The sequence below is a fragment of the Pistacia vera genome, unplaced genomic scaffold (assembly GCF_008641045.1).
Source record: "Pistacia vera cultivar Batoury unplaced genomic scaffold, PisVer_v2 Contig1122, whole genome shotgun sequence".
Lineage (NCBI taxonomy): Eukaryota > Viridiplantae > Streptophyta > Magnoliopsida > Sapindales > Anacardiaceae > Pistacia > Pistacia vera.
Window position 1 is genome coordinate 169175 of NW_022195163.1, and position 17045 is coordinate 186219.

The 17045-nt window shown below is 34.3% G+C and overlaps 2 protein-coding genes across 3 annotated transcripts; one reads left to right on the plus strand and one right to left on the minus strand.

Moving 5' to 3' along the window:
* The first annotated feature begins 6638 nt into the window (after nucleotides 1-6638).
* LOC116142099 (phosphatidyl-N-methylethanolamine N-methyltransferase) lies at nucleotides 6639-8985 on the plus strand. Of its 2 annotated transcripts, XM_031427557.1 has the most exons (3): nucleotides 6639-6929; nucleotides 8535-8655; nucleotides 8753-8985. In XM_031427557.1, the coding sequence occupies exons 1-3, from the start codon at nucleotides 6685-6687 to the stop codon at nucleotides 8786-8788; spliced, it is 402 nt and encodes a 133-aa protein (XP_031283417.1). In that variant the 5' UTR covers nucleotides 6639-6684; the 3' UTR covers nucleotides 8789-8985. The 2 variants fall into 2 exon arrangements, with proteins under 2 accessions (XP_031283417.1, XP_031283411.1); XM_031427551.1 differs by having other exon boundaries at nucleotides 8535-8985.
* A 383-nt stretch (nucleotides 8986-9368) lies between these two features.
* On the minus strand, nucleotides 9369-12070 carry LOC116142078 (photosynthetic NDH subunit of subcomplex B 1, chloroplastic). Its single transcript, XM_031427542.1, has 7 exons — nucleotides 11600-12070; nucleotides 11124-11274; nucleotides 10782-10972; nucleotides 10430-10687; nucleotides 10209-10314; nucleotides 9995-10080; nucleotides 9369-9674 (listed from the first exon to the last, which is right to left on the minus strand). The coding sequence occupies exons 1-7, from the start codon at nucleotides 12043-12045 to the stop codon at nucleotides 9509-9511; spliced, it is 1404 nt and encodes a 467-aa protein (XP_031283402.1). The 5' UTR covers nucleotides 12046-12070; the 3' UTR covers nucleotides 9369-9508.
* Between the last annotated feature and the right edge of the window lie 4975 nt (nucleotides 12071-17045).

Below are 17045 nucleotides of genomic sequence, written 5' to 3' on the forward strand. Positions count from 1 at the left end.
GGTAAAACTTGGTCAAGCTCACATGATCTTCACTCTAGAGCTCTTTCCATAGCTCTGTGTTTGACTTGATGTCTGCAATTAGCAATGTTCGAATAGACTCCTCGGGTGCATCTGTAACCTTTGCTTGTTCATTCTGGAACCTCGTTAAATACGAGGTCAGTGTTTTGTTTTTCTCTTGATGAATGTTGCTCAAGTAATTAAGGGGCATTGCTAATTGTTTCCTTGCTTGAAATTGTTGTAGGTACATCGAGGAGAAATGATGGAGTTTGTCTTGAGTCTATTGTACCACCTTTTGGCATCCACTACTAATGTGACTATGCATCCCCTACTAATGTGACTGCGAAGCAGCAACACTTCGCCAAGTCACAGACCTGGTGTAGCTCCACAGGTCATTGAAATTGTCGAGGTGGTCTCTAGGATCCCCTCTCTCATCGAATTTACTCTCTAGCGCCCTAAATCCTTGTGGAAGTGGGGCCTGGCAAACCTCTTCCATGAAAGAGGAACTTACTATTTCTTCCACTGCGCCGTTCTAGTGGGCCCTTAGATCATCAAGCATTTTCTGTACGCGATCTAAATCTTCAATATGGTTGCCTTGGCTGGCTCGGTTCAGCCTCACTTCGAGCAAGTGAGTTCACAAGTCCATGGCTTGCAAAGCCCTTCCATTGCGCGCATTAATACGCGAAGTCGAGCCATGATGGCTTGGCTAATAAGTGTTATCATCCTCATCGGTGTGTTGCTCGCGACGTCGGTTATAACCAGAACGTCAGTCATAACCAAAACGTCAGTCACTGCTGGATTGACACACATGACTTGTCTCGCGAGCTTGCAAGGATTGAGTCTATCTCGGGCGTGGGTTAAGGCTGGCATGCTAACGCTGGGATATCGTCGGGCGTCTCGGGGGTGACCGTTGCTTTCGTTCTCACCTAGTGGTTGCTTCCCTGGCTGCCTCCCAGGGTTAGTTTGCTCGCGAGACTCATGCTCATGAGTGGAGTGGAGTTTATGACGGCGGGGGTATCGGTTGCCGCTCGATGCTGACGAGTCGGACTGGCCACTTGCTGAATTCATACCTGTTGCGGAGGCATTGACAAAGAGTGGCTGGTCGAGGTTCTAGGTAGTTGGCTGCTAGTTTCTCAACTCAGCCACATTTTGTTGCACCGCCTGTGCAACCATTGTTTTGATCATCTGCATCAGCTGGCCGTTTTTGGGGTTTGACGTCCTTACCCCTTGGTTATTTGTGACGTGCAAAGTTGGCGACATAGATGGTCAACGTCCAACTTCGTCCTATTGCACCTTCTGATGGGTGGTTTCCCCATTTTTGTGGTTTCCGGTGGTAGTCTTTGATTGGGTACACACCATTGCGAGCCTGAATTGAGTAGGTTGTTGTGGTTGTTCGCCGGAATTTCCAAGATGTTGGCAGAGGCCCCTCCTTCTAGCACCAAAATATTGATATGAAAATTCGCACCAATCAGAGAGATCTGATTAACCTTGGTGGAATCGGAATGGACGTGGGCATGATTACGGATAATCAACGATGGGTGAATGATAAGTGCAACAAAGTAAAAGACAATAAAATTTTTAAAGTGGTTCGGCGAGGTAACATCTTATGCCTACATTCATTGTACTTGTATTCGCTGTGAGAGCTTGCACTGAGAGTTCTATGGAAAATTTCTAACCCCTTTTTAATCATTTAAGGGGGTTTATATACAAGGTTTGTACAAAGGAAAGAGCGAAAATAAAGAGGTTACAATTGATTTGAACTGCAATTCTCATATTCTCGCGATTAGGCGTTGTGATTGCGCAGAGATTATTGTTAATCTGGTCATTCCCATAATATCTAGGATCTGAGATTATCTGGGAATTGATTGAATGATCATTCAGGTTGTTCGCGACTAGCTTGTGCTGGATCGAGCTATATGTCGATGAGCTTATGTTGGGTTGGACAATCGATAAAGTCGGTGTGATTCTGGGTCGATCTAATACCTTGAAACTCACCGACCTTGATGGAAAAATCACACACAACATAGGGTATTCAATGAGTCATTAGGATTAGTCGAGATACGTGCAAGCTGATCTGAATACCTCAGTTATAAAATGATAATAATAATAATTTGTACAAAGATATTATTTAAATAAGTTATTTGTTAAAATGATTATTATTTTGTTCTTTTAACGAGGTCCGGGTGCCATTCTTATATTATTTGGCGAATTCAATCTTTAGATTAAGGGTTGCTAAAAATTTTAGATTGAGAGAGTAATGAATGCATGTTTATATAACATTATTCTCTTTATATAGTGTTGTATACAGATCGTTATATCTAAAACGTACTTTAGATATTAATTAAAGTATATAATCATCGATCTCTGGCATAGAATGATAATATATATATATATTACTCAATGGATATGTATTTACTCTTTGTAGTAGGATTTTGTACAAGGATAAGAATAATAGTGTTACCTCTTAGACTAGGTATATATTTTCTTTTTCTTCTTAAAATAAATATCCTTTGCCAATAAGAAAGTAGCTTGATTTATAAAATTATAATCACCAAGAAACACAAATTTGATTGGATGATCCTGTTGATGCTTATTCTGTAAAATGCTTTGACTGGTCTAAAAATATTGTTCCTTAAGAATCAACCAATGAATGAATGTTTGATGATGTCAATAATATTAAATATATAAGCATATTCTTGTTCACAATGCCCCTGCACCACTGTTGTGGTTAAAAATATTAAACTATAAATCTCAACAAAAATTTGATTCGATTACACTATTCTTTCAATCTCACTTTTCAGATTTTTCCTATACATATAACATTCAATCTCTAAAGTTAATCCCTATAGCATCTACTAAGATCTTCAATTGGTCATCTTTTAAGTTAAAGCTTGTGGATGTAACATTTTGTCAACCACTATTTTCAAGTTCTTCTCTGCAGTGCCTAAGTTTTCTCTTAGTTTGACTGATTTCCTAGCTAGATAGATGGACGAAAACAATCCCTTGAGTATCAAGATTTAGTAGGAATAAATTCAGGAATTTAAGTTAGATTCGACAGGAATAGATAATATCCTATTGGATTTACTTAGCTCTCAAGAAGTATAGATAGTATGAAGTTTTTAATGTGCAGATGATGAATAAACCAGTGGTTTTTAATGGGCAGAGTTTTTGTGGTGATGGGGTGTGTTGTCGGCGCCAGAAACATACCCTATTTGGCCTCGGTTGTCGACTTATAGGGACTTATGGAATTTTTAGGAGTGTTTTTGTCGGATTTCAAACTATTTTACATGATGACATCATCGGTCAAACCAGTTCAACGGGTCAACTCAGGACCCGATCACTTTGCCAGGTTTCAGCCTGAGTCGGGTTTTAAAACCTTGGAATAAACAACCAATCGTTGGTTAAACAAAATGTAAAAATTAGAACTAGTGACTTGTATTTGATCTTTGGTTTGCATGCGTTAAAAAATGTGATACCTCCATATTTAAGATGAACTTGAGTTGGAGTGTATATAAAACCCTTATTTACAAGTAAATTTTATGAGAATCGCTATTGTAAATCTAAGTTAAAAGTTATATGAATGCTAAGTTTATTCTATATCTTTCAAACCCACTTTTTAAAAAGATACCAAATGCACTCTTTTAAGTTAATGAACAAGTGTTAAGATAACTTCCACCTACAAAAAGCATGAGCATAGATTAATTAAGTTGTTATTATGTAATTTGCTTTTGAATTAGAATAACGAAAGAAGAAAGGTACAAAGGAGGTGCATATTGCAAGGTTTCCAAATTGCAACCAATCTCAAAAGAAATTAGTATAATTACATTAATTAATTACTTTAATTACAATTTGGTGGCAAAGCAATTAATTATTTATACAAAAAAATTAGTGGAAAAGTAGTTAGCTTTTTCTCTTGGCACTTGGCATCACATGGGTTCTGGTGGTCCATAAACTAGAGAACATGTGGTCCCTTTGAATTACTTATGGAATTACTAAATATTCTTTTTAATATTTATATTATATAGTACAAATGAAGTTGGTGACAATGAATTACCTTATATTAACATCATTACTTCCCCTTTTAAGAATTATATTATTATTCTTTTTTTTTTTTTTGGGTCTAAAAGCAATCCCCTTTTATAGCATAAATTATTAATAAATATGGTTTATTTATTTATTTATTTTAGTAGATCGAAAATTATATATAGTTCTAAGAAATTGACCTAAACTTAGCTTCATGTATGTTGATGCTTGATATTTGTTTAAGTAGATGTTAAAATTTAAAGTGGTTTAGTGGAGTGTCAGATTAAGTGATCAGGTGATCTAAATAAAAAGTTAGAACCTTTTAAGGAGAGGTCAGGATTAAAAGTTCTGAATATCATTGTGATGCTCTCAAATTAGAACGTTTATAAAGAAAAATAGAACGATCAAGAGATTCGATGATAGTGACCGGTGAAAAGGATTTAAATGCTCAAATCCGTATTCAATTACCAAAATTTCTAAAGATAGGAACTTTGAAGTAGAACAAAATAAGAAGAGAGTATAAGTTAAGAGTTTGTCAACCTATATTTAAGAATTGGAGCCTAGAAGTAGAGGTAGGAATTGTATGATGATGACTTAGCACCATTTAGTTAAGTACTATATACCACATGTCATTAGTAGATTGGGTTGCATTTGTTAGAATAACCTTTTCGGGGGCCCAAGAGATATTATGCGCATCCCATATTCATATATAAAGGGAAAGTATAAATTCTAGAGGACCTTATTGTCCCCTTTTTACAATGCAACTTTTCTTGTAGAGAAAAGATTTTCACTTAACCACCCTTAGATGGTCTGATAGTAAAAGAGGAAAAAAAGATTTCATGAACTTCTGAGTTTAAGTCTTCCCAAACATTAATAAGGATAGTCACTAGAGCTATTATCCGACTAACAATTCTAGAGCCTCAGGGGATTAGTTGAGGTGCGGATAAGCTGATCGGACACCTAGTGATAAAAAAAAAAAAAAAAAAAAGATTTTCACAATGAAAAAAAATTAAAATACTAAATCAGTATCTTCCTCAATTATAAGTTGTCTATTGTTAATCTTTGGTACCATATTGATCACATTTAGATTTCTAATTTGAGTACTTTACCCACAACTTGGGCTTTACCCCCAAGGGCCCACTTATACATGTGGGTCAAATTTGGTTCAATTCAGGCCCAAATAAGCCGTTAAAAATAATTTTAATCAAACTAAAAAACAATATATAAAAAAAAGTTGGGTAATTTGCCTTAATTTACAACGAATAATAACTAAATAATAAAAAGATAGATAAAAGATCATGGAGGCCGTACAAGCTGAAAATGATTCCTCTAAAAGGCAGATAAACTAATTAATTAATTAAAGTAGTAGAATTATTTTGAATCATAAGTAAGCAATTGCACAAGGTGGTACGTGTGCAGAACAAGCTTATTTTTATTTTATTTACTTAGGATAAAATTTATGGTTGAGAGAATATAAATCATAGGCTAAAGCGGATCTTGTTCAAAGCATCACTACTTTTTAATTCTACAAGTATTAATTAATATTAAAAGTTGCTTTTGTTAAAGGGCTTTGAACCACATTAATTGTTCTAAATCTAATCAAATATTTTATTTTTAATTTCAATAAATAACCAAATTGATATACGACAATTGTTACCATTTTCATAGGCCCATCAAAGCCCAATAAAATGATAGAAAGAATCAACTATGGGTGCTTTGATAGGCTATCATGGATTCTGTTCTTGGAGTTGTAAAAAAATTTCAAAGAAGAGTTTGCTCTTATAAAATTAAAAATACTAATTTTCAAACATTACCACATTGGTTTTTTTTTTTTTTTTAATGACTGGAGGTGTCTGGACCAACTTATGTGTATCTCAACTAATCTTCCGAGACTCTAGAATTATCGGCTGGATAAGAGCTCCAGTGACTACTTTTATTAACAATTGAGGAATGACTTGAATTCAAGACCTCTTGAGTAATACACCTAAGAGTCTATGTCAAAACATATTGATTTCATTGTAATTAATTTACCTTTGGCCCTTTGATTTGACTTGATGCCTTTTTTTTTTTTTATTAATAAATAAGTATTTATTCATGATGGAATTTAGCAAATTAAACATGTAGTTGACAAGTGTCCGTATCCTCATGCACTTGAATAATTTATTCATGATTTTCAGGTTTTTGTTTTATGCTTCCATTTTAAAATTGTTTATGCTTTTTTCACTGAAAATTATAATTTATTTATTTACTTTTAGCTTAACCCACTTCATATTATCACTAGAAATATTATTCTTAGCACATGTCATTATATTTTAAATTATTATTGGACATTTTACATATTTTAATTCAAAAGTTAAATATATAAAAAAAATTATTAAAGAAATCATATGATAATCTTACAAATATTATTTATTATGATTTTAAGACTATTAACATCATTTTCTTCATATATTTTCAAATTCATCCATTAATTTAAAATTAAGAATATAAAATGCATTTTACAGGCCCATCAAGCCCCATATGAACTTGATACTGAACCCATGGGCCCTAACCCCAGCCCATCTGAGCCCAGATATACCAACTTCCAAACCTGTCAAGAAAACACTGGAAGTGTGAACTTTCTGAGAATAACAGTGAGAGAAAAAAAAACACAGGCTGAGAAAAATGGGGATAGTGGCAGCCATAGGAGTGTTACTGCCATTCCCATTCTACTACTGGCTGTGGACATCTCCACAAGCATGGGTAAATTTATGTGGGAAAGGCCAAGACCCTTCAAAAGTAATGGCTTATGTCTCACATTTCTTGAAGCTCTTGCAGTTCATTTCTCTATATTCAGTTTCCTCTCTTTCCTGGCCTCCTCCTCTCTACTTTTATCCACTTTTTCTCTTTGGCCAGTTCCTCAATTTCAGGTCAGATTTTTATTTAGGAAAGTTTTATCTTTTTTAGTGGTTGTATCAAAAGATCCTAACTTTAGCTTAAAGTTTGTAGCTTGAGGGTAGCTGGCAGTAGAATTTGAAGAAAAAAAATTTCCCATTATGTTGTTTAATCATGTGCATAGTTTAGTATTAGAGATGCTTCATGTTGGTGTGGGGTTTGAATTTTTTTTAATTTTTTTTTCATATCTTTAAGTTGTTAAATGTTAATAGTTGCCAAGTGGTTGGTTCTCTCGTTTATGGTTTGTTGAGTGAGATTTTAGTGCAGGCATTATATTTGTTTTTTCATTTAAATTTGTGGGGAACATCAAGATATTTTAGGAGGCTGGTTGTATGTTTCTGTGTATGTTATGTGAGTGCCCTTTTTGAGACGGCCAACAAGATCATTAGAAATATTTAATTTGTTTGAAACCTTTAAGCATTCTCTTACTAGTTTCCTGAAACTTGGCCATTTACTCCTGATTAATACTTTTGCTTTCACTAGAATTTGATTTCAGGAGCCAAAATTGTGAAGTTGTATTATATCTAACATTCCTAGAAAGTAGTATTTGATTGTTGTTATGAACTCTTGAGTGTCTAATGATTGCAGTGACTTGTTCAGTCTAGTTTTGGCTTAATATACAAACTCTTTAGATGCTTGTAATAGTCATAATTTGTTCATTTTAGTTCCAGGCTTACGATAAGGCTGGTTGGATTTGGTCACATATAGCTCTTTTGTTTCGTATGTTTATTAATCAAAAACATTTATTGCTTTTTCCTCCACATTTTTATTGGTTTTGTAATTTGGGTTAGTCATAGCCTCATAGGAGTAATTTCTTGGAAAACTTTGTTTTCTTGAATGATGCATCTTTTCTGCTGTGGGATGCCTATCCTTGGTGTAGCTTGGCAATTTTCTGTTCTCTTTCTCTTTGCATTCATCTTCTCTTCAACAGCTTTAAAGTTCTCATTACAAAATCGACGTAGATCTAATTGTCAACCTAGAAATAGAATCCAAAATCATTTTTAACCTTTAACCATTGTTCCTTAAGTACAAGCCAAAAACACTCTAAAACTGGAGCTTTTCCCCATTTTGGAGTAGCAAATGTGAAAGGAAAAAGATAAATAAATGAGGATGCCAATCCAACCTTTCCCTGGATTTCTAAATACAACATGGAGACCTGTTGTAACTTTACTTGTAAATCAGGATTTATCAGAAGTAGTATCTTGTGCATAAACATTGTATGGAATATTAGTGGAAAACTTGAAAATTACCCTTTAGCAACAGTACATAATAGAAGTAATATATGGTGTTCAAACAACTAACAGAGATGGTAATACCTATCTCAAACTAAGGAAATTACCGGAATCCTGCAAAATGATTGCCCATATGATAAATTTTTTTGCTGAAACTACTGTCATGCGTCTTAATGGAGTAACAGCAGAAACAGACTTCTGTTTTCTCATTTTGCAACTTCAGCAAAGCACAATTGCATGATATATATTTTGTGCCTTGAGGTCCTGTTTGGTATGGTTATTTTGGTCTTTAGCCTATGTTTCTTGAACTTCTCTATTTGTTTGTCGTACTAAAATTGTTACATGCAGGGTGTATCAATTACTTGGTGAATCAGGCATTTACTATGGTGTACGCTTCGGAAAGAACATTCCATGGGTAAAAGAGTTTCCATTTGGCTTTATAAAAGATCCTCAATATGTAGGGAGCATTGTAAGTCTTCTTGCATGTCTGACCTGGGTCCCCTTTCAGTACATTCTTTTGTGGGTTTTGGGCTATTTGTTCATTATACATGTGGAATCAAAGGAAGACCCAGCTACTCGCGCGAAGCCACTCTCATAATTAAAGAGTTGCAGTAGACTGACCAGTGATCAGAAGAATTAAATGGGAAAAAATTTGTCTCCAAATTCTCTTCCAGTGCATCTGCTTCTAGTAGAGTACTTTTTTTATCTTTGATTATTTACTTCGGTTGACATTTTTCTCTATTAGTTGGCTATCGGTAATGACATTGACTCAATCTTTATGCATGATACTTTAGAATCATTTTTTCCGTAGGATGCACATTTTTTTTTTTTTTTTTTTTTTACCATTTAGAAGAATTATTCAACATTTATTGAACCTATGCATAAATGATATTGGACTGCTAGACTCTGAATTTATATTGGACTGCTAGACTCTGAATTTTCTTTTTCCTCTGTGATGCCATTCAACCACGGTAACACTTGTTCTAATGCATTCCTTGTGATTTATTTCCAGAATTTATTATAAATTTTCTTTTTACTGGTATTGCCATCAAAATCAACATTTATAAAACAGTGGTGAGAAGAAGAGAGTGAAGTTTCAATTTAGATGGTTAGAAACTGGTGAGAAATTTTAATTTTGATTCGAGTTGATTTTTAAACATTCTGCAAATTCGGCTTATTGTTCGTACTCCTTTCCATGTAAAGTAACTTATATAGGTGAAGGCATATGTGCTAGTTCACTATCATACTTTCAATTTCAATATACATTTGAAAGTAAGCAGAAAGAAAACAAAATTAAATGAAATGAAAAACAATTTTTTTGTTCAGGCTAGAGCTAGAGATTCAGTAAAAATTTGCATTGCATTTATCACATCCTGAACTTCAACATCTGCCAGTTTTCCTGTCTTAGATGGAACAATAGTGCATTTCTTGTCTTCTGCATTTGGAATAAACAGTCTTCCCTTCAGCTCAGAACTAAACAGTGCAATGCTGCAAGAATGGCAACAAAGAGAAGAGTTATAACTCTCTTTTTAGGTTCATTGAAATGAACGACTTCATCAAAGGGTAAATTTATTCACAGGTCAAGCAAATCAAATGCAGAAGATAGACAAAGATTCTTTCTATAGAGAAGCTTATGATACATTCATGAAACATTGGGGGATGTTTCTGGTGATTTTAGTGACAGTTTCAAACAATTCTCAAAATGTCGAGGGGACTTGCTAACGAATTCAAAACTAATGAACCCTGATTTTATCAAATAGTATAAAGAAAACACAGAAGCATTGAGTTTCTTAGAAAATGAATACAACCTTGGCTTTTCACGTGCAGTTGCTAGTTGAATAGCTGCTGTATTTGTAGTTATCACACCAGCTGAATCATTGATGAGAGCAGCTAGCTGAAGTAGATGAATGAGTGTGTCAACATTATAATTCTAAGGCACCACTTTGTTTACATTTTCAATTTTTTCGTTTTTTGAAAAGATTATTGTTACACATCAAAAAGAGTTCAGGAGCACATAAATACCTGTCCAGGGGTGGTGATGAACACAATATTTGTGTCCTCTCCAACAACTTCTTCCACATTTTCCCTTTCTTTCTCATGTGGAATTACAAAAAGCGGTGTAACTCCCCTGTTTCATAATACATCCAACATTCAAATTCCTTTTTCCTGATTGTAGTAGTCCGTTATCAACATATGACACAGTGAAGAACCAGCGAATTTCAGAAAATCAACAAATTGTGTACCTTATACCCTCGGCTATTTCAGCCCACTTTTGAAGTGGGAGCAAACTATCAGTGTCTCCTCTAGATTGCATTGAGGCCTTTGAATCTGACTCTATTCCATGAATCACAACATATTTCCCTTTCTCCACACCTGCTTTCTTATATTTTTCTGCTACAGCCTCCTTAAGTTTCCTCGAAAGTGAAACTCTCAGTGGGGGTACTGGCGTCCTTGGCACGCTGCGAAATGGTCTCCCCAGCCAATCAACCATCTGCTGGTACCTAAATCAAGCAATCGAATTCGAAAACTGAAATTTTTAATGGAGTATCAGAATTATACAATGCTTTCTTTTGTCTATTGTATTGCAGAACTCACATGTTGTAGCCCCCTTCTGAAAGATTCATACTCTCTGCAGTAAAAGTCTCAGACAGAAGCAAGCCTGCTCCTGCTGCATTTACATTCGGGTAAATATAACTTACTCTATCACGAGCTGTCGACATAAACAAGAATGCCGCATGGCCAAGTCCCGCCAATTTGGTCGATAACATCATGTCATAGTACCTACTCTGCGAATGTGCATAACAATTCAACCCAAAATGGATAGCCCCTGTAAGTTATAATATGCACATTGTGAACAGATTCTAGTTGCTAGTTTGAGATTTCTTCATAACAAAATGTTATTTAAGTTCTTTCCTATGCAACTATGCAAAAGCACACCTTGATTACTCCAACAAAGTCAGTGTACTCAGCAGGATCAGGCCAATCATCATCAGGATCAAAAACATCGGCCCACCTCACATTCTTGTTCATCTCATAAGTCTGTTTCCCTCTGGCTGATGCAATCACATCCACCTGAACTCCAGGATACCTTGCAAAATTAACCGAACACGCAGCAAATAACATTATGATTACGCGCAGTAAAATATTTAAGTTTAAGTATCCCAACCCATTATGTAAATGAAGTGCAAAAGCCAATTTTTATTTACCTAATTAATGAATGAGCAATGCTAGTTTTACAAAGACACATATAAAGGAGGTATGCAAAGACAATCTCAACCCTTGATTTTCATGATTTCTCTCTATCTCTTTCTCTCTTTTCCGTTTTTTCTTTGTTTTTCTCTTCTTGCTGATATCACTTTGTAGCCTTCTTTGTATGGGTCTTTGTAAGGATAGCATTTTTCTTAATGAATTACCTGTCCTTAAGCAACTGAATAGCAGGGAAGAAGAGCAAGTTTTCATAGACACCACCAGAGACAACACAGCAACATCTTCGAACATCACCTCTGATTTTCAAAGGCAAAGAAGCAATTTCAACATTGAATCCCATTGGGAACTTCAAGAAGCCATAAGGGTTGTCAGGATTATCAGGTGGTCTAGGATCTTCATCTTGCTTGCCATCTGCAAACAACGAGCCATACTCCATGTCAGGGTCCTCTCCATCATCAAAAGGATCAAGCCAAGGGTTCTTCTTCTTTGCTTGAGTAATATGAATAGGAAGAGGAGGAGGTGGTGATCTTTTGGAAAGATGGTCTGGTGAGGTAAAGAGTGAAGGTTTGGTGAAATGGGTTGAGGGAAGTGAAAAGGCGGATGAGAGAAATGGAGAAGTGGTTTTGGGTAGTAATGAAGTTGGTGATGCCATTGAGTTTGAGTGGAGTTTGTTGAAGCTTGTTGGTTATTTGACAGTTGTGGACGTTGTCTTTGGCTGAGAGAAATGAACGTGTGGAAGGAGCTTGGATAAGTGGGTCCCCAGTTTGCTCAAGCTCTCTTGCACTTTTCTTTGCCGATTCGTTTCATTTTCTTTCCTCACACTAAAATGGTTAGTAAATAGTAGAATAATATTTTGAAAATAAAATAAACATATTTTGATTCACATTAAACAAATAAAACACATGTTTCAAAGTATATTTTTCTTAGTTAATCAAATTAAATTAAATTAAGCAGTTTCTTACAACAAAAATGCTATAACCATCGAAAAGTTGCACCGAAAAATTGCACCGAAACACGTGGAGACAGCCTCGTTGGACGATTGAATACTGACATAAATGGATGGCCGTCCAACGTTTTTGGATGGTCGTTCATAGTCCATAAAAAGTTGTGTTGTTTTAAAAAAAAAAAAACAATGGACGCCCGTCCAAAAGCACATAACTTATAGCTTTACATATACTGTCATGAAAAAAAAATATTCACTGACTTGTCGGTTTCTTCTGGTTGTTTTGATGATCCTGTACTACCACTACATTCACCTGGCACTAGAAGGGCTAGGTTTAAAAAGTCTTTGCCACCGTCTTGTATAGGACATGGACTTACACTCTCGCCGTCCTCATTGCCAATAGACATGGATTGTAACTGCAATGGGACCTGAGTGTAGTTCTTGGAACCTAAATCAATGGAGTTTTATGCATACCCATCACGTTTCTCTATGTCATCTTTGTCTTTGTTTGGGAATTTCTTTGAAAGAGTCAAAGATTTCTGCACTTTTGCCGTTTCCGCCATTCTTGGGAACATCTTCTCGGCGAACTTCACTTTCTTCTTTGCATTAGGTTGGTTGGTTGCCCTTTCTGTATGCCCTTCTTGTTTTATTCAACATTATTTGGTTGTGTTAATGAAATGATAGTTTGTTTTGATCTTTGATCTGTTTCTGTCTGCCATTTTAATTTTGGATATTATGTTCATCTTTATGCATATTTTATAAGGTTATTGTAAATTTATATGGAGACAATGATGTACTAGCATGTCATTTTTCTAATTATGCTAATGATTTTTGCATATAAAGGAAGTTTTCTTTGGAACGCTCTGTCTCCAGAATTGTGAGTAATCTTATTTGTTTGATTTGAATTTGTGTTATATAGTGGGCACGTTGTTGGGAGCCATGACTGGAGCTTCAATAGGGCAAGAAACAAAGAGTGGATTTGTTTGAGGGGCTGCAGTTGGAGCCATTTCTGGAGCTGTTTTCTCCATTGAAGTCTTTGAATCTTCTCTTGTTCAAGACCTGACTGGAGAATGCCATAGCAGGATCCTTGGTTGGAAAAGTTTCCATGCGATTTTCATACTTCCTTACTAGTTTTTAGAAAAAAAAAAAAAAAAAAAGGAATAGTATGGACGATCGTCCATGAGGAATGGACGCCCGTCCATTAAATATGGACGGCCATCCATACTTAATGGACGGGCGTCCATTCATTATGGACGGCCGTCCATACTTAAGGGATGGCTGTCCCTAATTTTTTTAATATTTTTTATTTCATTTATCAATGGACGGGTGCCCTTTAAATGAGGACGCCCGTCCGTGGTAAATGGACTCCCGTCCATATAATATGGACCGAAGTCCATGTTAATTAGAAAAAAATTATTAACGTAAAACGTGTTGAATGGTTTGAGCCAGCAGACGCGTAAGCCGGTACAAAATTTCGGTGTAAAAACACTGGTGTCTGTAGCATTGTTGTTCTTACAATTTGTAATATTTTATCAAAATCAATAATAAAACATCAAATTTAATAAAATGTGATAACTTATCTTCACTATCAAAGGGGAAACTTTCTTTCTATATTTCATTTTAAATCTATTTCATTTGAGACTCTAATGCTATTAAAGTTAAATTACTCTCAAAGTGGAGCTATCGGCACCCCAGTTATAAGCTAAAGAAGCCACAATACTTAAAATTCCTTATTTGAAAGTTTTAAAATTAATTTTTTTTCTTATGGCACCCCATAAATGTCTTTCATTTCATTTATATATATATATATATATATATATATATTTTAAAACAGTAACATTTTATTCCCTTCACTTATGCTTCATACCTGCTACCCCACACCATCGTTATTATTAAAATAATATTTTGGATAATCAAATTGAAAGTTCAGAAAAAAATTAAAGCTAAAAATATCCTTACAGATAATTATGAACATCATGCAATTAAAAAACACAATATATATATATACTTTGAAGAAAAAATCACAATAAATTTATATGTTAAGCAATTAAAGACTTACAATTTTGTATTGCTTATAATCAGATATATCCCATTGCACATTAAAATTTTTGTTTAAATAATCATGAATAGAATATGTTCTTATAACAATGATACATATATCTCAAATAGCGTGGCAATTTATGTGTCAATTTGAGATTGATTACAAAAAAGTTGTTCACTTATCTCGTTATCCTAAAGTCAAGGTAGTGTTAACACATAAGCAACCACATCACTTAGGATACAAAATTATATTTGTTTAATGTACTTTTTTATGAAAAATATAAAATAAAAATATGTAGTAAATATCATCAAAATAACGCTTTATCAATACTTACCACATTCTTATATTCAATATAACAATGGTAAATTTGGGAATTCTAAACTTATGTTATGATTTATATAATTAAAGATATTTAACACATTAAGAGTTATCACACTATCTTAAAATTATTATGATGATAATATTATTACATGATTAAGAGAACCACATTAGTTAGAGACACAAAATTGAGACCCAAGGTATGGATAGCATTTATTCAAGGCTGAAATACATTTTCGCACCCTAAGTTTGATTAATTAACATTTTCCCACCCTTAGTTTGAGAAACTGTCAACATTATCATTAGTGTCATCCATCGAAATTGAAATTTTGCTGCTTTTGACCATTAAATGTCGGGTAATATTACATTTACAACTAAATTTACAAACTTTCTTTCATAATCCTAACGTGGCAACTCGCAATGGGTCTCGTATGCTCAATTACGAACTAATCAATTACAGGCTGTCACGTCGGGATTGTGAGAGACAAAAATGTCTCTTTGCCTTCATTAATAATTATCTAACTAATACATTTTAAAAATAATCTTCAATGTTCATCCTTAAAATTTTAAAATTTTGTTAATCCATAAACACACAATGGATAAACAAATCTCTTATTGATAAAGAGTTAGTATCAAGTTAATCAAAAATTAAACTAAATCTTTATTGCAACAAAATTTAAAGAGAAGAGAAGTGAAAAGTGTAGATGAAGAAGGAGTTGGTCCTCTAATAGGCATTGTGTAATCGAAATTACAACTTGTTTTTCCGGACTTTTTTCTTTCTTTTTACGATGTTGAACGTTCGAGTGATGACTACTGCATTCTTTCATTCAATCAAATTTTAGAGGTGTTTGAGTTTTAAGAGAATTAAAACTTAACAATAGGTGGAATGTTGATTGTTTCTCAAGCCCAGGGTAGGAATTGTCGATCCGATAAACCTTTGAGTGGGAAGATGTTTTTGAATTTCTATAAAATCTATATTAAAGCCCAACTTCAGATTTAGTTTGGGCTTAAATTGGGTTGGGCTACGTTGTCTATCCATCCACTGTGATGTTAGAAAAATAATATTCAAAAGTTAAATATATATATCATATATATATATATATATATATATATATATAAATATATATATATATAACTTTTAAAGAGGAAAAAGAAAAGAAAAGAAAAAAAAAAAAAAAAAGCATGCAGGGAATTAAACATTAATATCAGAGGGAAATTCTTTAATTGATATTGTCTTTCTATATAGTCTATGAATATGTATATAAACAAATAAACAATTTCAATATGAAGATCACAATGATGACCAAGTTTATTATAGTTTCTTGATTAAATTAAACTCATTTCGCTTTGCTTTAGTTATATTTTAAAAATTGGATTCAATGTAATGGAAGTTTATTAAATTTCAATCACTTTAGATTTGATTAACTGATTTAGAAAAACAATTGCATTTTATACCGTTGTTTGATTTAAGTGATACAATTACATTTTTTTTGTTTTCTAACAATTGATTTAAGTGAAACAATTACTTTTTTTTTTTTTTTAAATCTGGTTTATGTGGGTAGATTGATGAATTTACTTAAATAATTGTTACAACTGTTCTCACCCAAAAAATGGCCCATTGACAAATTCATGCCCACCCACACAATTTTTAAATACCCTTTTAGTACCCAAAATATAATTTTGTTAATAATTTTCATTGTCAGGAAGGGCAAAATGGTCAAAAGTCCATTATTAATGAGGACAGACTGGTCAACAAACATTGGCAATCAGAGAAGAAGAAAAGTAAAAAGGACGACGCAAGTTAGCAGCGTTCACAACCAATGGTTTTTGCCATTTTCTGGTCGATTTTAATATTCAAAATCACTTTCGAGACTACCTATAGGATCCTCATCACCTCCTTTACAAAGCCCAAGCTTCCATTTATTGTCGTCACTCACCATTTCCCACCACCACCTTCATTCACATGGCCAACTCTTCAAGCCGAATTTCCGATTGATTTCTTTGCCATAAATTCCCCCAGAAACCACCATCAAACTCCCCACAACCCACTCTACAAAACCCTTACCTCCATCATCATCCCTTGCTCGCCGATCATCGGTTGTGCACCGCGTGACCTTTCAACTTCCAAGCCAATTTTCAGTCGTTTTTGGTGTCAAAAATTGTCCTTACCACCACCAATCAACATCCTGGATCTTCCTCTCCTAAAGCCTCAACATTCTCGGTCCCGTTTGCTCACCAATCAATGACGATTGAAGCTTCCCCACCGTAGGGTTTTTCGAGTTTTAATTAGATTAATTGGGTTTGATTCGTTCAATTTTTGCGTTTGTTAGGTTGAAATAAAATTGAGGAA